Source organism: Rissa tridactyla, chromosome 3 (assembly GCF_028500815.1).
Source record: "Rissa tridactyla isolate bRisTri1 chromosome 3, bRisTri1.patW.cur.20221130, whole genome shotgun sequence".
Lineage (NCBI taxonomy): Eukaryota > Metazoa > Chordata > Aves > Charadriiformes > Laridae > Rissa > Rissa tridactyla.
The window spans coordinates 64061764-64082578 of record NC_071468.1 but is presented as its reverse complement, the minus strand read 5'-3'; the positions used below and the strand labels follow the sequence as shown (position 1 = coordinate 64082578).

General features: G+C 39.1%; 1 protein-coding gene across 2 annotated transcripts in view; it reads left to right on the top strand.

Moving 5' to 3' along the window:
* Positions 1-2643: 2643 nt before the first annotated feature.
* PDE7B (phosphodiesterase 7B) overlaps positions 2644-20815 on the top strand; it is a 179118-nt gene continuing 160946 nt past the window's right edge. For both annotated transcript variants that reach the window (XM_054197326.1, XM_054197325.1), the window contains exons 1-2: positions 2644-2796; positions 2934-3048. In XM_054197326.1, the coding sequence (XP_054053301.1) occupies positions 3028-3048 (21 nt within the window). In that variant the 5' untranslated portion in view covers positions 2644-2796; positions 2934-3027. The remainder of the gene's footprint in view (positions 2797-2933; positions 3049-20815) is intronic.

Here is a 20815-nt window from a genome sequence, read left to right as displayed (position 1 = left end):
CTGATCAGATTAACAAATCTATGCTAAAGCTTTTCCTTCTGTCTTTGTTAGATGGAGCCCATTTCTTCTCAGTAGTCCTTTCCACCCCATCACGGAAGTATGTGATTATGCTGAGGAAACCAAGGTCTTCCTTGTAACGCTCTTCACAGCCACGCATTCTCTTTCCCATCCTTACATGCATGTACTCATTTGAGATTATCTTTGTCTAAATAGAAACTGCAATCGTAAGTGCTTCTAGGCCTCTCCATCTTTTCACCCAAGAGGCATCTACGTCACAAAAACCACAGTGACCACTTATTGTCAGAGGGCCACATGATTCCCGGTGGCTGAAGTAACGTCTAGCTTCTTTAGGTGACAGACAATACCTATCTAAGACTTTGTGCAGAACCTGAATGCACCAGGACCCTAATTCATGAAACACAGTGTCATATTATCAATAAGATTAATGCTAAAATGCAGAAAACATGAGAAATGGGATTGGAATAGACATTCAGAAATCTCCTGCTCTTATCTCTGTACTCCAAAGTAGGATTACCTATATCAAAACTGCTCATAAAAGATGGTTGCCTAGCCATACTTTTAAAAATAGCCAGTAATAGGACACTGCAAAGTATCACAGCCTATCTATTGCAGCACTCCACTCTCCTACCTTTAGATTTTTCTATGTCAAACAACTTTCCTCTGCTGCAGTTTACTTGTTCTAGCCACAATGAATATGGAGAAAAAGTTATTTCCTTCTTCCTTGCAAACTGTAAAATAAACAAATGCAGAACACAGGCCCGAACAGTGGACCTTGGTTACCTACAATGTCATGTTCTTAAGAACAGGCCCTAACAGAGTTTGAGCATTGCCCTAGTCACTTCCCCAAACACAGTTGGAGACTTACTACCAAGTCAGATGCAGCTATGTTGTCATGAAGGCTGTAAAAGAGTTTAAAGGCCAGATAATGTCTCTAAGCCAAAGAATAAACTCTAGTATTGGCGGTTTTTGCGGGGGGGGGGGTTAGGTAAATGTACCTTTTATATCGTTAATAATTCTTACCAACTCTCCTTTTTTGGGCTAAACAATGTCAGTCTCAGCCTTTTATCACAGACTCCAGATCATTATCAGTGGAACCCATATCATTTTGAACTGACATTCCCAAAAACTGGTCCCCGAACTGCAATTCCACAAGTGCAATACTCAGCTGCCTCCTCACCAATGCTGAGTGAAGGTCAACATGATGGTTTTCTGTGTACTACAAATAATATTCCTATTTATGCATTCCAGATTGCTTCATAGAGTTCTCTAAGTACAGTCAGATGAACTTAATGAGCTCTAATTGATTTTGTAAATCTCTAACTTATTTAATACTTTTTAATATGTTATTCCAGTATTTACAGCACCATAACCCCTTGCATTTGTTGCTGAAGCTGATTACATTAGCAGTGATAGCACAGGCAGACTTTCCAGTGAGAAAAAAATCATTAACTATTTTGGCCTCTCTGGAGTAACATTACGGTAACATCGGTTGGTGGTCGTGGAGAAGCTCCTGTTACTTCTACTACTTCTGTACCTGTTCCGTGGATCGTTGAGAAATTTCTTTCTCAATAGCTGCCAGCCTATCCACTTTCAAAAGCGCTCATATATGTTTTAAAATTAAATGTTAGGCTGTTAAGGCTTTTTAGGAGTGAACTGTGCCTCGTAAACCAATCTCTTTGAAAGGTATCCCTAGAAGACCAAATCAATAAAATTAAAATTATGAGGATAACTATAAACAGTTATCGTTGTCAACTTAACTCCTATCAATTATCTTGTGCTGTCGTGGCCTCTGTCGCCCATGCTAATTAACCTTGACATACGTTACTTGTTTTTTGAAGCTTCAGCTGCATAGCTTCTCTGTTGATAAAGATGCCGTGCTACAGGAAGCCAGGCTTTACTATTGCCTCTTCCCTTTTGACGTGGACTTTGGTGTGAAATAAAGCCTTGTGTGGTGGTCGACAGCAGAGCTCGTAGGTGAGCACGGCTGGGCTGCGATCTGCTGGTGGAACGGGTGTTTGCCCGGAGCAGCAGACCTTAAGGGTGACTGCATGGGTGACTGACACGGTAATGAAAGAAGTTTGCTAATTTGCAGTCTAGCTAGTGCTGACTGATAAAGGGATGTGTACAGTAGTCTCAGTCTTATCTCTTTCGCCAGGTTTACACTGGCGTGACACCACTGAGTTTAGAGAAGCAGTTCCTGATTTACTTCAGAGCAAGGGCAGACTCAGGTCTGATTTTGCACCACAACCCATATAGATAACAGTGCTCACTGGAAATATATTTGGTATATTTAAGAACACGTCAATACGTATAAGCATATTTATAGCCTTTCCCCATTTTGTGAGGAGATTTGGGATCTTTCTGGTACCTCTCATTATAAAATATTCCTAAACTACATCCAGGACAGATAAATTATGACTCTGGTTTCTTTCAAGTAGGGGAGCCTGCCTAAATCACTGCCACATTCTTCCCATAGCAGTCGCTTAAAATTAATAGCACATGCAGAGGAAAAACTAAACCCTTTGACGTCACTCCCGAAATGAGGAAACACAAACAGAAAAGGCTTCGCTTGGCGGAGCTGCGAGTGCGGCCGCGGATTGGTCTGCTCTCCCGCGCCCGTGGCGGGTGACAGCACCTCCCAGCCCGGCACGGCCTTCGGCTGGCGAACGCAGGCAGGCAGGCAGGCAGACTGCAGCAAGCTCAGCTCTACCCCAGCCCTCACACTCACACTGGCAGAAAAGTGCACTCTCTTCCCGAGTCTTTTCGCTTCTTAAGGTGGTTTTGTTGGCTGGGTTGGGGGACTTGGGGAGGTTTCCTTTTTTGCTTTTCTTTTTTTTTTTTTTTTTTTTTAAATTTTATTTTTATTTTTGTTTGCTGTTGTTACTTAATTCTATTCCTAATCCTGGATGCAGTTGCTGGATTCTGCAGTACAAGTCTTCATGAACAAGCTGCACCGCTTAGAGATTTCACGGCATTCAAAGGTCACAGAACTGCCACTATGGTTAAATGTCTTGTTTAATGGTTGAGGTATGTACAGCAAATCTAAAAGAGGCAGCATGATTATTTTTGAAGGGGAACTAAAATTGTGAGGGGGAGAGGGAGATAATACTATTATTTGGTGGAAAAGATTTTTACTGGTGATTGTTACTACAGCAACCGGTTTTTGAATTTCCTCCCTTTTTCTCTTTATTCAAACTAGATGAGAATTTTAACTTATGTTGATTTAACCATTTGATGGCAAAAGGAGATTGCAGAAAGAAGCTGTTCTTGTAATCCTTTCTGACCCCACTGAGGAAAATGTGATTGCTTTTCCTATATCTTTTCCTACTGCTCTGTGGCAGGAGAGGAGACCTGGGACTTGGCTGGCTTAGATGAAGGGAGAAGAAAGCAGAAACTCGTCCTTATCCTGAGGGGGCTGCGAGTTTGTCTGAGAGTTAGAGCTGAGAGAGAAAGACTTGGAAATAAACAGATCAAGCAGAACACATCATCAGCCTCATTTTTAGGTCTGCATGTACCACATCTTTTTTTTTTTTTTTTTTTTTTTCTACATGCTAAGATTGCTTTATTTCATTTGGGTTCAGAAGTTCAAAATTAAGAAGCAGCCTGCAATTTGACTTATAAGCAGATCCTCAGCGGGAAGGGAGGGAGCTGATCGTCTTATATCAACACCAGTTTTCGGATAGCTTTTGCTACTTAAACAGAAAAAAGTGGAAATTTGCTTGGAAGCTGAAGTCATGTAGCCTGACGTCTGTTTGACGGCATATAGGTTCAGTTCATATTCGAGCTAGTGATCTGACTTGAATGAGTATTGCAGCATTACAGTGAGCAGTGTGTGCTGCAGGAAACGAAAGCAACTGCTAGCATAAAACTAACATTGTTTTCAGGAGTGTGATTCTAAAATACAAGAGGAGGAGCCACTTGTCAGAGTTTGTGTGTGTGTGTTCGAGTGATCTTAATAATTTCAGCTAACACAGACAATTTCTATTGTTAATTGGATTAATATACAGGTATGCTCAACGTCCGGCAATCTTCATTTTTTCCCAATTTGTGAAACGAGACTTTTTACAGCTCTGTTTGAGATGTTGCTGTAGATAAAAACCCTCTGCAATTTGAGAATCTTTCAGTTTAACTTTAAAAATGATACCTGAAAAAACAATCCATATAACAAATTGCAGAACACGAGCACACCTACCTCATGCAAGGCACCTCAAAGGGTTACAAAAATTAACTCCGCTAGACTGAAGCATGCCAGCTTAAGGACTGCAAAAATATTAGCTCTGAAATGCAGAGGATGTGATATGTGCTGTGAATGGACAATTGCTAGTCTGCAGTGCCTGGTGGGAAAACAAGGACTTTGTGTATTGCAAATGCATAACTGCAGCTCCTCCATTTCCTTTGCTGTATCTTCACTGACGGCTGCAGAAACAAAGAGGCTTGTCACAGATAAACTCTTTAGTGCCCCGTCTCTTTGGAGGTACTTGAGGCTATATTTTTTTTCATGTCAGCCAACTACCCAAAGTCAAGCTTCGTTAGTTGAACTGTTATTCTGTAATCTCCATGCCATTCGGTCCTGCCCATTCCCCCCCTCAAAGTCTCATTACATGAACTGCCAGCTGTTTTCCAAAACTAAATCACTCCTTCCCTAGCCCCAAGTTTACAAACGTTAGTATAGTTTTTGTTAGATGATTAATTAGTAAATTTGACTAAGGGGAAGCCTCAGTCTAGAGGGGCTATAGCCTGTTCTGTAAGGAACAACCCTGTAACTACATGAAGATAACCAAGTTTCCAAAAGACAATCTGTAAGACATTTGTTTGTAATAATTTCCTAGAATTAAATTATCCACTTCTTTTGATAGACATTTTTTAGAGAAGCTTAGTTTTTAAGCTCTGTAATCTACATTTTGATGTATCTGTGTTTTGTAGCAACTACTACTGTTGATACTAATAGTAAATATGCTAAGTGGACTTCAGATGAGGAAATGACACCGTTTTTCTACTTTAGTAATGGAAGTTTATCTGCAATGCTTTCTCTGAACATTCTCAATTCAGCATCAAGAACAAAATACAATTTAAGGTTGGCCTCTGCAGTGGATGAAAAGTTTACTGATATTTGCAGTCACATTATCTCCAAAAAAAGTCTGTATTGCAGAAGTTTCATGGGATATGAATGGCTGCTCATACAGAGCTTATTTCCGTAGGGTTCCGTAGGGACAAGAGTGGTCACCGGTAAAGTTGTAGTGATTCCAGCAGAGTAAGGCATACTCTGCTGAGTCTGATCCAATGTGTTGCAGATCACTTTTTTAAATTGTGAAATGTTTAATTCTGTAAACTAGTATGTAAATATACCATTATAACAGCAGCTGTTTCCTGCCCTTCCCCCCTTTTCCCTTCTGAAACCCAGCCCTCTGCTTGCCCTTACCAGACCTCTAGGTAGGTCATTGAAGCGGACTGGTTTTCCAGTGTCTTCGTTGCTATTAGGAAGTATAATTGAGACATTCAATCATATGTAATTCCTTTTCACTCACCCCATGATTTTTCTACCAATAGTTAAAGCATATTTTAATGGGAAACAGTCTGAAAATCGATATTTTGTGACGTATATATGGTTTTCTTGCAATTTTTCAGTGTCATGGGGAAAAACCATTTCTTGTACTGGTAATTTCCTTTACAGAAGCTGTATGAAGCAGAAATGCTCACTAACCAAACCGTTACTGTCAACAGACTAAAACCTGATACCTCTTTATTTAATCATAAGAAATATTTAAGACCTAATCTGTCCTGTAATCAAGCCAAAAGCTCTTGATGCAGTTGGGCTAACAGAGAAACAAGCCATTTGGGGCAGCCAGGAAGACATCCCACATAAATGAGCACTCTTAGCAACTCACTATTGTTCATCTTTTCTTCATTTTCGTGCTTGAAACTATTACAGTGCTCCATGTGTTTGTCACGGGGTGAAAGTGAAAGGGACAGCTGGGGTCCTACCAGCTGCCAGAACAAAATTAAGTGTTTTGTAACGAAATGATGGCTCAGTATTTCTCTTCCCACATCCGTGTTGGGTGGAAGATGGGATGCTCTGTGTTGGAATTATAGCATTCATTTTTCTTGTTCCTCGGCCAGAAAACAGGCTTACCCTTGCAGGGGCATCAGTTTTTATACATTCAGTGAAACATTGGCTTTACATCTAGTGTGAAAATTGCACTTTTCAGTCACAAGCTTCGGGATGTGGAACTGATGTTATTTAGCATTTATACCCTGAGGGCACTGGGACACACAGACGTGCAGCCTAAATGTCCAAAAGCAGTTCTGAAGTTCTGATGCTTTTTCTTTCTCTGGCCAACATAAGGTGCGTCAATTTAGGCAGCTAAAGATGAACAATGGTAGCTGAAAAGCTGGGCCACAAAGCTGGGCACCATATATACAATCAGACAAGGGTGGCTGGTAACCTTTTTCTGTGGTTTCACAGTAAATGAGAGGAAATCAAATAATGCGTCTTCTGATAGTAGCAGGAATTTGTCAGGTCTGAAGTATTAGCTTTGCGTAAATACTAGAGAGATAAAATGTATTTGTTGTATTGAAGACAATTTATTTAATTAATTCATAGGCATTTAAAATGCAAAGTCAACTTCTGAAAGATTTTTTAGCAAAAAGAATTCTTCTGGATCTTCCTGAAAATTGTTTAGAGCGCTTTTTAGTTTTATTTTTACTATTATTCTTACTACACTACCATTCCAAGAAAATTGCATTAGAAAACAACATTTGAAGCTCTGAACTCATCGTTTCTGTTTTCCTGTAACAGACTGTGGTTCAGAGTGCTCAGATCTGGGCTAGCGATATCTATCTATCTGTTGTAAAGCCTCCAGTTCTAAAGTAGAAAATTAACAAATCAGAGCCAGATCTGATAGAGCAGAGAGCAGTTCCAGAAGCTAGACTTCAGTGGCAAAACAGTAAGTGAAAAGTTTGGGGCAGACACAATTCTTAAAAAACAGCAGCCAAATGATTTACACATTTCTTTTGCATGCATTTAATAGTGTGGTGTCTGCAGACCACTGGTGCTGTAATTGTGATATACTTTTTTCACGTGCTCTGTTCTTAGAAAGTGAAAAATCTATAGCTATCAGTTTATCATGTAAGCAGTGTTAAACTAATGAAAGGGCCCTATTTAGTTTGATTTTCTTCCTCCCTGTGGGAGCTGTGAGTGAGGATGGATGAGAACTCAGTTTAGTTACTTATTTAAGCCACATAGTTTTATGGTGGTATATGATATGCTCCTGCTAGCTCACTATCCAGCCAAATAAGACATCCAGTTTGCCTGGATGGATAAACATAGATGATGATCTCTCCCTCTTAATAGGTGGGAATGAGCAGTTAGGGTTCTCCCAGTTGCACACAGAGGCGAATTTGTTATAGTTTAGCTAAAGAAGAATTGCACGCAGACACAAACAGCAAGATTTATTTTTCTTCGAGTAGGTTATTTTAAAAATAAGAAACAAATATTTAGAAGAAGATAGTTGCAGAGGTATTTTTTTTCTGTAGCTGGTAGGTTTATAGTAGTTACCCACAAAAATTTCTGGTATGAGAAAACTCACCAACTAATATCTCACTATGGCGTGTGTTTATACCGGCAGTGTAAGGTTTTTAAAATTAGGGCACAAAATCTCCCATCAAAACAAGTTTAGCTAATTGTCACAGAGGCAAAAAACCACATGTGTGGGGCAACTGCTCTCAGGACCTGTATGCTCTCAGGACCTCTATATGGTTTTTCATAGCAGTCTATGATACTAACCCATCTGGATGTAGGAAAGACGTTTTGGAAAGGACGATCATTATCTGTCAAGAATAAAGCGGGAGGTAGGCATGTTTTGACTGAATATGCAGCAACTCGGAGATGGCTCAGAGAAACATACGTCTGTAAAAGTGAAATTAAGAAACCTCAACTTCAACTAGACAACTCCTGGAGGGTGATATTGAGCTACCATGTAATCACTTCTATTCCCTTTGGAAATTACCCTTTATTCCTTCTGAAAGGAAGGGTCTGTGGTCTCTACGTTCTTATTCCCTTTCTTTCCCCCTACCCAACCTTTTTGCCATAGCACACTTCCTACAGTGCTTGTGAGGACTGGCTAAACTCTGGGGCTTGTCTGGGGTGGCAGAGCTACCATCACTGTGCACAGACTCATCCCTTGGAAAGAGGGGTGACAATTCCCAGGTGCTTTAGAAATGAAATGCCGTAGGACTTTCCCAAGCATTCAGCAGTCATCCAAAGGCTGTAGCTATTTTTCCCTTTATATGTGATGATCGTAGTTTAGAACAAGAACTAGGACCTCTGCTTAGGCAGCCCCAGAGGACAGCATCTGCTTAATATTTCTGTAGTTTCCAGTTCACCAGTTTCCACCATAAACCGAGGGTGTAGCAGTGATGTGAGCTTCCCCTATCTATGCGGCTGCACGCTAAAGTGCACTAAATATGGGCAGCACCTGAGGTTTGGGTTTGCCCTTTCCCTCAACTTGCCACTTACGCTTGGCTTTAAACCTCCAAGAAGGTTAGGTAGAATGAGGGCTTGCTGCGTACCAGGCTCCTGGGAAGGAGAAGAAGATCTCACATAGACACCCAGAGAGAGATAAAAGCAGATGCACGCAGTCTTCATGGAGAAAAGTATGCTTCTGGCTTTGTGTTAACTGACAACCATGTTGAAACAGGCTACTGCCCCTTTCTGTTTTCAGTGTTGGGGTATGACTTGGCTCTGTTTTACTTATTCATAGGCATTTCTGTTTTGCACACTGCCATAATATCTAAGTCTCTATTAATAACAATGTTCAAGTGGCATCAGAACGGCCATCATAAATTTAATTAGGCAGGGTATCTCCAGTTTAATCAATATGGTCATTAGAAGGCTGTAAGACAGCCAGGAAAATAATAATTAGTCCTGATTAATAAAGGAGAACTTGCACACATCAGCAAAAGAGCAGAAGGAGCTTTGCCTGTTCAAGGCTTGGGAGGACAGTGAGTTGCTTTCTGCTTTAGCAGATCTGAGGACACTGTTATTAAAAAAACACTCTTGAAAATGCCCTTACAAAACTAAATAAAGTGGAAAATACTATACTGTAGAGAGACAACTGCTATACTGAAAGTATACTTTCCAAATTCTAAAATGCTGTTATTAAAAAAAGCTTCATTTTCTTGAAGAACTGTAAGTGCCAGCTAGAAAGATAAAACTGGAATGTATTTCCTCACCAAGAAAATTCCTCAGGTGCGCTGTTGCTTTGTTTTTGTAGGACTGCTTTAAAAAGCAGAACGACTGAAAGATAAAAAGAAGACTCAAAGCTGGATTGGTGTGTGAGTGCAAAATGGCATGGTTCCACGGAGATTAATAGGACGCCATCAATTTATATCTGTGAAAAATCAGATACACTGAGCTTTCAGGTCTTGTAAACACTCCTCCTCTTCACGAGTTAGACCAAATTTTAGGCTCATTAGCATTTCACCATACTTCTTTCATACCAGTTTTCCACAACTTCCTCAGCATTGCGGTACCATCAGGCTGCTTTTGATGCCTCTGCAGAAGCTGCGATGCATTCTTTCCCTTCCACCACCTTCTAAACCTCCTTTCTCTCCTTCCTTTTCTCACGGAGAAAAAAAAAAATACCAGATTTTATTTGAAATCACAACCTCACAGTTAATTTTTAGATTATGTGCTAACATCTGCAAAAGTATATGTATTTGTAATACAGAGGGGGCAGATCTCACTTGTTTTCAGTGTAGACCGTGATCTGCTTCAATGACACAGCTGTAAGTAATAATTGTAAAAGCTGAGGAATAACAGGGAAACGGTAATTTTGTTTAGAGACTAACATGTACTGCCTTGTATCACAAGATATTTTTCATGTAGTAAGGCTGTAACATCCTGTCACCTTGAACCACAAAACTATATCTATAATAATAATAACCGCCACCAAAATATAACCTCTGTAATAGTATGGTAACAAAAAACAGTGCAACATGAGGACGTTGAATGAAGCTCGTGCTATATATCATCATCAAAGCTGATAGAATTGGTCAAGCTTTCAAAAAAGCTCGAATTCACTTTAGTCTCTAAGTGAAATGGCCAGATCTGAAAAATTGCAGTGGACGAGAGCTTGCCTGGGAAAAGTTTTCCCATTCTACCTCAGATAGGAGTAGCCAGCAGCCTGTGGTTAGTGCTCTCAAGAGGGTATGGGAGAAAAACATTCAAGTTCCCTCTCTGCTTGTGTTGGTTTTCTTCGGGTGGATTACCACTGCAGTGTCCCCCAGGGGTTGAACTCTGTCTTCGCAGGGCCTGGGGGACGGAGCCCACAGCCCGCTGCCCCATGCTGAGCCCCAGCGTGCAACCAGAGCTCCTCCACTGCTGAAGTGGACCACGAAGGTTATTTCAGGCAGATCTCCACCTGCAGCTCCAGGAGTTCTGTCCCGAACCTGAAAAACCTTTCTAATGGATGTTTTGTCCTAATGCGTACCTTCTCCCAAACAACTTTTTTGTTCCAAAAAATTGTTGATTTTAAGAGGAAAACCCACGTATGTTTTGAGGGAAAAAAAATCTCACCGCTAGTACAGAATTCCCAACTTGCCTGTGAGAACTGAGACACGGTTGCTTGCTTTGGGTGCCTGCTAGCAGGCAGAGGTGACTGAAAATCTGGTTCCAATCCAGTGACCTTTTTGAAAAGTCTGCTTAGACCTTTTTATTTTATAGCACCTGAATTGAAAGCTCAAAGGCCTCTGAAGCCTTGAATTCCAAATCTTTCAGCAATTCTCTTCTCACCCTCCTCACCAATAGGCCTAGTACTACCCTTGTTTCTTATTGTGGAAATAAGTGAAAAAAATAACAGCACTCCATACTTCATTTATGTGATAACTATATAATGCTAAAGAGATTATTTCTTTGTGTTAAGAATTTCTTGTAGTGGTTTCTTGTCGTGGTTGCAGTTTTTCATCTGTGAAACACACTTGCTTTAAAAAGAGGCTTGCACGTGCACCACAGATGTATTCTTCTTCCCTTTAGGGAGCAGAGTAAAGGCGTGTGGGATTCTGTTTGGTTTTTTTTTTATTTATTTTTTGCTTAAACACCATAGCAAGCGTTATTTTAAATCAAATAATGTGAGAAAGGGAGGATTATGATGCTTAGACATGTCAGATGATCAGAAAGCCTCTTGAGGGACAGCCTCACATTCATCTGGACCTCCTAATATGTGACTGCAGCTTGGTCTCACTATATTAGAACCTTTAAACTGGTATTCACAATTTAGTTTAAAAACATGCAAAGCTTCACTTGGCTAATCCTGTTTACTGCTAATGTGAACAAGCCTGAGCTGACTTCTGTTGCTTTCTAAGTATTAGTAAAAACTATTTCACATTTCACAAAAGAATAAGGCAAAAAGCATTTAATGTCGATCTGTGTTTGGCATTGCAGCTTCTATGATAGCTGATGAAAATTAGTTTGCAAATAAACAAACTATTCTCTAAAAAAGTCTCCCAAAGTGCTGATGTTTAAAATGTAGAAAACAATTAGCAGAGAGGTCTCAGAGCTGCGGAGCCACCCTTTAACTGTCATCTGTTGACAGTACTTTGACAGTTGACCTTCAGCTCTGTTTTTAGGAGAACTTCAAAAGCCTCTGAGCTACTCAATTTCTAGAGACATTTTCTGAAAGATTTTATTAAAGGGGCATTTCCCCTTTTTGACTCTCTGTGATCCTCGTTTTCTCCTCAGAACACTTGTCTAAAAATTACCTTTTCGCCACACTGATTTATAGGTTCTGGCACAGGAACTGATGCTGTTTCGCCTCGTAGCAGGCAGAAAATTAGTCACAATGTGATGTTAACAACTTCTTCATTACCTAAACTGTTTTACACTTTATTAAGTTCAACACGAGCAAATCTAATGCCTCTGAACAAACCAGGGAGTTCTTGACCATGTTGCAAATATGGGAGACAATAATTAATTTATAAAGTCACTACTGTAAGCCAGCCTCTGTGGCAAACTGGGATCTCAGTCGTGATACCACTGAATTCTGCAGACAAGTGCCACTTGAGTGCAGCAGAGGGAAAAAATTGTTTCAGCTGATTTACATTAAAAAGTCAAATATGACTGACACTGCCAACACAGTTGCGCTTGTGGTTCTTGTTGGGAGATGAGACTCAACATATTCTACCCTCACATTTGTCACCCTACAGATTTGTCTGTGCTGGCCACAAATATTCTGCACTGTAGAAAGTGACAGGGTGGTTCTGAGGCATAGGATACCTGTAGATTTCAGCAGCAAGGAGATCAGGGAAGCTTTTACGAAGAGTCAGTCCACCACTAGATATTTCTACCAAAATCACCAGTGGTAGTGTAATTTTCAGCTGGTCCCATAAATTGCCCTCACTGTCTTTCAGAGTCAAGTACTTGCTGAGCACAAAGGTGGTGTACTAATTAATGTTCCTCTGCGTCTTGCCCATGAACCGCCGGTAGTGTTCCTGCAGTCCCCCTGGGCTGGAAGAGGAACTCATTGGAAAGTCAGTCATGTAAAAGGGAATGGCCTCGTTCTTAGCCCAGGCAGATATGAGGCTGAGTCAACCTAAGTTGGGCGTTATCGTGTATGGTATAAGAAATGGTAAGACATTTTTCATGCTTCGTTCATGCAATGGCATCCACTGTTCTAGAAGAGCCTGGTATAAAAGGATACATTAATGAAAACTATAATTTAGAAAGGGAATGTTTCTGAATATGTTGATGACTAAAGAAAAAGTTGGGGGGTTTTAAGAGAGGCTTTGCAATTATTATTTTTACAAATAGAGGCATAGAAACAAAGTTTTAGTTTGACTTTGTCACTCCAAAACTTTTCCTCTAAATGAAGATTCTTTTAAGGACCATATTCAGAATTTGCAAAATTATCCACTTCTTTAGAATGTTTTGGGGAGCTCATTTTCAAACCTGTGCCTTGCTGGAGTACCCCCCATTGGCTTCACTGTGTGAGATTCTCAGAACTTTTAAAAATCAAAATGTCAAATATGTCACATCAGCTGTGCAATGGTAGATTTCAACAAAAGGGTAGGCCAGAGTTTTCAAAAGGGTTGTGCATTGTAATGCTAGAAATAGCCAAACAGTTACTGATTATAATTTTATTATAATGTTAATTTCTATTAAAAATAAAATTAATGCTATTTGCAGTTCGCTAAGAGAGGCAGAGTTATCTTCAGCCCACCCTCTGCTCTGTAGAAGAACTGGAGGATGCACGCTAGGGCAAACATTTTACATCCGCCACTGTTCAGAAATACAAAATTATTTTCTCGAACTCATAGACATAAGTGTTTTCTTTTTCCTTAAACTCTTGAGCTTTTGCTTAATGCAGTATTTACTCTCCTGTCCATATTTTATATTACATTCACAGCAGCTGCTTGCTATTTCTAAAAATTTCCTATTTTTTTCTTTCCTCACTTTTTTTTTAAATTCGCCTTTTTTCTTTAGAGAGTAGAAAAACCAAAGACCAGAAAATTGACTTATCTTATTACTACGTTTAGGGATAACGAATTTTGTAGCTAACTAATTTCAAAAAAAGTGAAATATGAAAGGAAAGAGAATCTTTTGTCTTATGATTTTGGACCGTTACAACTCCACTGTCCTTCTGAACTCTGAGTAGATCATCACAGGAAGTCGATGCATCATCTTAAGGGAGGCGTGAAGGGAAGGTATATCCTCGACTATCACAAAACTTCAGAAACGTTTCTGGTTATGATTGATAACAGACTGAAAGGGAGAAAGGCAACAGAGATGGTCTTGGAGACTTTGGATCCCAGATAGGAACATGATATCATGTTCAGACTCATACCAAATGAAATGCTAACCTAGGAAAAATTGTATTGAGCTAAGAGATTATTTAAGGCTATTGCTCTATGTTGCAAAGTGTGCCACAGTACCAGCAGAGGATGAAAGTGTAGTATGTAACACATTAGTCAGATTAGAAAGACTCATTTAAGTAAGACATCTCTATTCCCCACAGATAGAAACTCAGGAAACATAAATGTATGAAAGGCTAGTTTTTGGAAATGGCTTCTCTTATCTGTGCATATATATCTTTTAAAAGTTGGAGATTCAAGCTTCTGTCACTCCAGATTTTCTAACTCAGAAAATTATTTTTTTATTAACTCAGAAATTATTTACTGTTTAATATTTAGGTGTTCTGTTTTCTGTGCATGAATATGGTTATTTGACTGCAGAAGAACCAAACATTTGTACAAGCAGTTTATGTTGACAGAGTCTTCTACTATGGAAATTTGCCATTTCATAAAAGAAACAGTTTGTTATGGAAAATTGCTCTGTATCTTAGGGATTTGGAGTTCTTCCTAAACTGAGAATAGAATGACTTCAAGCACCTATTTGGTTTTTTTTAAAAAAAAAAAACAATAAAAATTAGGGGTTCAGTTCACCTACCATGTGCACACTGAGTGCAAACTATACCCGCCTCCTGCTGAACCCAAAGCACAGGCTCCTTGCAGCAGGCAGGGGTGGAAAATTTACATACCCCGGAGCTATGTTCCCTATAGGCACTCCCATCGTCTGATCCCATTGCTCTGCTAAAGGGGCACCTTTCCTCAGTGTCGCTGGCCACATCCAAGGCTGTGTGGCTCCAACCAGAATTTTCCCCTGAGAATTTGTCGTCCGTGACCCAAAAGCCTCATCTCTGCTTTGCATTGTGTGTGGGCAGGGTGTGGGCTGAGAGTGAGTGAAAGGGCGGAGGAGGAAGAAATGGGAAAGGGTGGATACAGAGAATGACAGGGAGAAATTGCACTGTATCTTGCACCTTAAATGTCTGCAATAATGCACCTTCCTCCATCCAACATTTATCCTCAAACCAGGACAAACACTGGCTATAAAATTAGTAATACTAAGTCTGTTTCATCTCTATTTTTCCTTGTTTCCATCAAGTCTTGGTCTTTTGACCTCCAGCATTTTTACGATGGATGCCCATAGAAATATTTAATCTGTCCAACAGCAGTGGTACTCAGGGGCTTGGGTCCAGCTTTGCACAGATTTCTTTACAATGGTTGACCACATGATTCTGGTGACGTACAGGCTGTCTCCAGCATCAGGGTAAAGATTCCTTGTATAGGAGACATCTCTGCAAAATTTCAGACTGAGCTGCTGAGAAACTGAGGATTATCATCCTCCTCAACACTTCCCTTTCCAAGTACAAGATATATTTCTTCCAATTTTTCAAAGAAATCATTCCATGTTTAAAAGAGAATAATTGAGACAAGTCACATATAATAGATACTATAGACCTAGTTTATGCAGTGCTAGAAAGTATTCCCTCTTGAGGATGTGGGAGTAAAAAAAACCCGAGAGGAGTGTTGGAAACTTAAAGATTTGACCTTTAGAATCAAGAAGCAATGAGGATTATTATTTATTTACTCCAGAACACTTATTAACCTTCCTCATTCACCCTGTGACGTCTCACTACATACGAATATCTGGACCATTCACACATTCTTTGAGAATTTATTTATTCCAGAATAATAATAATAGAACAATAATATGGCCATGAATTCTTTTTCATATGGAGAATGGTGATTTTAAATACTCTGAATGTTTTAGATGTCTAACAATGTATTTAATCATGTGAGTAGTTTTGCATATCGGAGTGTGTGAATACTGACCGAATTCCAATGTTTCTGCAGGTCTTGACAATACCAGTTCAGAGTACCAGCAATTGATTACTCAATTATTATAACATTTTTGGAAATTCTATAAAATATTTATTCAATGGTTGTTTTGGAAAACTGACAGAATATATGTGTGGATTTTAAATATTTGTATATCCTTCTGAATTGTATAACGGTATAAAAAATTCTAATTATTAATTGTTTGTGAGTTATTACACACAGACATGGAAAAAAATTTAGGGTCTAAAAGAAACTCACAAGATGAGAGATCAGATTTATGACTGGACGTTTAGCCTGTCAAGGGGTCCTAAAAAACTGCACGGTACAGAAAATGTAGATATAATCCAAATTCCCTTCTTATGCATGCAAGGAGAAGTCTGCTAGGCTTTGTGGTAATCTTTCATATATGGAAGAGGGTTGTACATGTTACATAAAGAAAGTAGTATTGTTTCCAAATTTTGTATTCAGTTTATATCTGAGTCTGATAAGAAAAATCCCGCTCTCCTCTTTTATCAACCTGGCCTTGCTGGTTTATGTGTTTTACGTAAATTCTATGTTAACATTCTGGCAACTAATCTCTATTGCATTTTATTTTGAAGACCCAAACCATCTAACAGTTCAAGTCCTTCTGGGACCTGTCTCATTCTTAATGTCTTCCTTTGCTATCTCTAATTCTGACATAACAAGTTTAACACTGCAGTTATGTAGCCTTCACCGTATCTTGCAAAAAACATTTGCTCATAAAGAACTGAGTTTGGCAAAATTATCTCATTTTCTTGTCTCTAGCACATCAGCAAGTCAGGCTACATCTCTGTCTAGACTCCAACTTCTTAATCATTCTGAAGAAATTTAAAATAAATTTGCCTACGGGCACCTGAAATTATTGTAACTAACAAAATAAATTCTGGAAACTGCAGCGGTTGCTTTGCACTTGTCACTTAGCTCTCGCTTGAAATACATATATTCCTCTCCCACCGCTGCTGTAGCCTTTTTGCGCTTGTGCTAAAGCCTCTGGTGGCGTCTTTCCCTTTAAGTGATTGCCCTTTGCATCTTCTTGGCACCAAGTTATTTTCAGCAAGCTGTACTCATAGTGCTGGCAGCCGTCCCAGGGAAGCTGCTCTGCCTCGGTGGCATTTGGTACATGGGAATTCCAGAGTAAGGACTGGGCAAAAGTTACCCTGTGTTTTACATCACTCTCAGAAACATCAAACTAGATTATTAGTGTTTGACAACAAACAATGCATGAGGCCTCTAGTCTCTGCGGTCTGTCTCACTCTTTATTTTCCCTGTTCTTGTACCTCCACTTATACCAGCCACGTTGAAATATTATCTGTGCGTTATCCTCGTGATATCAACATCCGATGTAGAAAGCCTTGATAAAAAATGCAGTTTGACACAGAATAGTTTAAATGCTAAGAAGTAGTTTAACTGCTAGGAAACAAACCAAATGCTCAATAAGATTTGGATATTTTTATTCTCAGATTTTTCAGGTCTTTGCTGTTCTAACACCTTAAGAGACTGATTTCAGCCTGGAAGTTACTCTCACTGTCTGTTCCAACAGCAGACAAGCAGCAGCTTTTTTTTTTGCACAGCAAAACTTGTCAATCTTCATAAACAGAAACATCCTATCAAGAAGCAACAAATACACAGAATAAATATATGTATGTATCTCTTGCTAAAAAAAAAAGGAAGGCAACTCAGTTTCCACAATTTCATTTGTAAAGTGATTGTACTTCTGCCTGCTGGAAGTTTGGTCTACAGACCTGTTTAGCTATGTCTTCCGCAGATTTCTGAAGGCTGTTTGTGAATCCAGTGTGCTCCCTGATTTGCCCACCTTCACTCCGTTACTTGCTGAGAACTTTGCCTGGCTGTGCCTCACAGCACAGCTAACAAGTCACCAAGCATGCCAAGTGGTGCCAGTGGTGGCCTTTGCTAGCCCTTGCTGGCTATCCCTGGGGACTGTTCCGCCCATGGTATGGATGATTGAGGCCATCTGATATATCAGGGTACATCACTGCAGTTTATTAGTAGTGTCTAGCTAATATTATTGCGAGGGGTGGTTTTTTTCCTGATGGCGCAGGTCCTGTGCTAGTGAGTTATGATGGTCAGTTGAAGAACATTGTTTGCTGAGTAACCTCAGAGGTTAATGTTCACTAAAATGAGGATTAAGAAAGGAATCAATAAATCAGCTGCCAGGGGTGAATACAGAAAAACTGAAGTGGTGCCATTAAGGCAGACCGCACTGGTGAACCATCTTAGTACAATTTCAGCAGACTTTGACTCATACTTGATCCTTCTGTATTGATCTTTACTACTAACATGTAGAAAATCACAGTCTCAATTTTCTCTATTTTAAAGGAGGAAAAAAATTATGCTCCTCTCATTTCATGATAATACCTGGAAAGGTGTTTTTTCCCTAAAATATACGGTTTTTGAAAAATTGTACAAAACTATGTGTAAGAAATAAAGATTTAGAGCAAGTACATTAATATAAAAACACTGTCATTTAAAAAAAATATATATATTCAAGTCAATATTACAATTAGCTAGGTTAGCCTTCCAGACCTACTTAGAGATCTTCTTATTAAATCTTTGTAAATGGATTTGTTACTTACAACAGAAAGATAATTTAGCATGCAAATGGGAATTTTTACATGAATGAACTAAGCAGAACTCTTGTAAAAACAAGTATCACTAGGCATAGGTTCAATACTACAAGAAAAAATTCCCTGATCCATAACATCCTTTTCCCATACAACATGTAGGAAGCCTAAAGTGCTGATTCTCAAGTACAGAGTAAAAACAGCTTACAAAATGAGATGTATCCATAATATCTTATTATCTTTGGTTTTCTGTATACATCATAATCATGCCAAATTAGTATTCCCCATAGCTATTAGGGAACGCTGTTTCTCTTAATTTGAATAGAAATGTCAGATGGCCAGTTCACAGGAGCCATCTACTTCAAAGCTGGAGTGCTTCCCTGTAGTATCTGCGTTCTGCAGAGAGCATTTTTGTCTTACTTCATTCGCTTCATTATATTTAAGGTGAGTGAGTTCATCTTACTGTGAACAAACTATTTTTTTTAATATAGTGCTCTTTCCGGTAAAGGATGGACTTGAGAACTAGCAGAAAAGAGTATAAATTCCAAGTAATTATCATCTGAAGGCATATTTGCCACTGGAAATCAGTGAGAAGGAAGCTGTGATAACATTTGTGATGTTTGCAAAAGGTAGGGGTAGCATACTCACATTTGAAAGCACAAATTCATGTTCCACAGGATCAGGAAGAAATTTTCCATCACCAGCACTAACATGTACGGCATCAAGATATAAACAGATGTTTTATATCTTTATGTGAATAAGTCAAAATTGCCTATTCCTGGCAATCAGATATCTGATTTGATGTTTTTCTCATCTGGTATGGCTTCTCTTAATGCAAAGTTATTTCTCTACTGGACAGCTTAATTCTGACATACAGAACTATTTGTCAGGAAAACTGATTCTACTCCTATATTCTTCAGGAAAAAGCAAATAACAGAAATAATCTGATCTACACTTTTGTAAACCAGTGAACCTTTCTACTGTGACAAAACATGTTTTCCTTTTTTTACACCAAACTTTGCCAAAGATGATCTCTAAATTGTTTCACAACGTTATAACAAAGTCTGGCTTTCTTTTAAAATACAAAACAAAAGACAGACCTGCATGAAAGACAAAGGAATAATTGTTTTCATTAGACATTTTTTCCTATGTTTTCACTCTCTGTGTATTTACTTGCATTACAGTCATACCTAAGCTTTTCCCTCTGCCGCCTCCATTGTGCTGGCTGCTGTGTAATCAAGGTGCCACACAAACAGAGAAAGACACCGGTTTGGTCATTTAATTTGAAACAACAGTCAAGTGTAGCAAATGAAAGAGGAGACGCAAAGTAAGCATACAAAAATAAGATGAGATATTTGCATTGGTTAACTGTTGCATAAGTTGATATCTCAATTTTTGTATGTTAAAATGAGCTAATGAATTGAGGAACGTTTTCAGGTGTCACGTTTTTGTCAGCAATTTAGATGTTATCCTTTATATTTAGTTCATAGCAGAAATATAACTGAAATTATTTGCCTCTCTGAGGAATTCAAACTGTACCTTCCTTAGAAGTTACTCTTTTTGGTACAAACTTGCTGAGTTAGCTCAAGTTGTGAGCCCACCTTTGAATCAGTCTTGATTTGATTTAACAAAAACTTTGTAGACCTTCTAAATTCACAATCCTTAATGACAACTTCTACTGAGATCATTAGAGGTTAATAGTTTATTAATGATCCATGTTATGAAGCCACATCTGGAGCACTGCATCCAGTTCTCAGCTCCCAACTACGAGAAAGACATGGAGTTACTGGAGTGGGTCCAGTGAAGCACAGCAACAAAGATTAATAAGGACTTGGAGGATCTGTCGTGCAGGGAGAAGTTGAGAGAGCTGGGATTATCCAGCCTGGAGGAGAAGAGGCTCAGCAAAGATCTTATCACTGTGTATAAATAGCTGATGGAGGGTGTCAGGAAGACAGAGCCAGACTATGGACCAGGTGACCTCAAGAAGTCCCTTCCAACCTCAACCATCCTGTGACTCTGAGCAGTAGGCATGACACACATAAGATCAGTAGAGTGCCAAGCCCCACAGATGTGAAAGGACCACCAGCAGGGACCAGCTGTAAACGTAAGTGCCAATAACATCAATTAGGAAGAGGACAGGAGGAAAATCCCCCTGTTAACAAGTTTTCTGTAATAGAGAGGGCCAAGCTGACAAATTATTTCAATGAAATGTAGAAATTAATATCTTTAGTTCTTTAGCAAAACAATGCAGATAATTTAAACTTTGTTTCCGTTATGTTTCGGGATATTTTGAGGATATTCTGTGATATGGCTGTTGCTGCTTTTATTAGTCAGATCAAATTCTGTTTCAGTGCATCTTATCCATTAATTCACATTCAATAAGGTACCCTTTTGCTAGTGGGCATTCCAGGTTGTCTGTGCTTTGATATTTTTCTGTCACATCCATTAGTATACTTTTAGAGCTCAAAAGGAAGACGATAGTAAATGTCTCAAATCTAACATATGCTTTCACTCAGTAT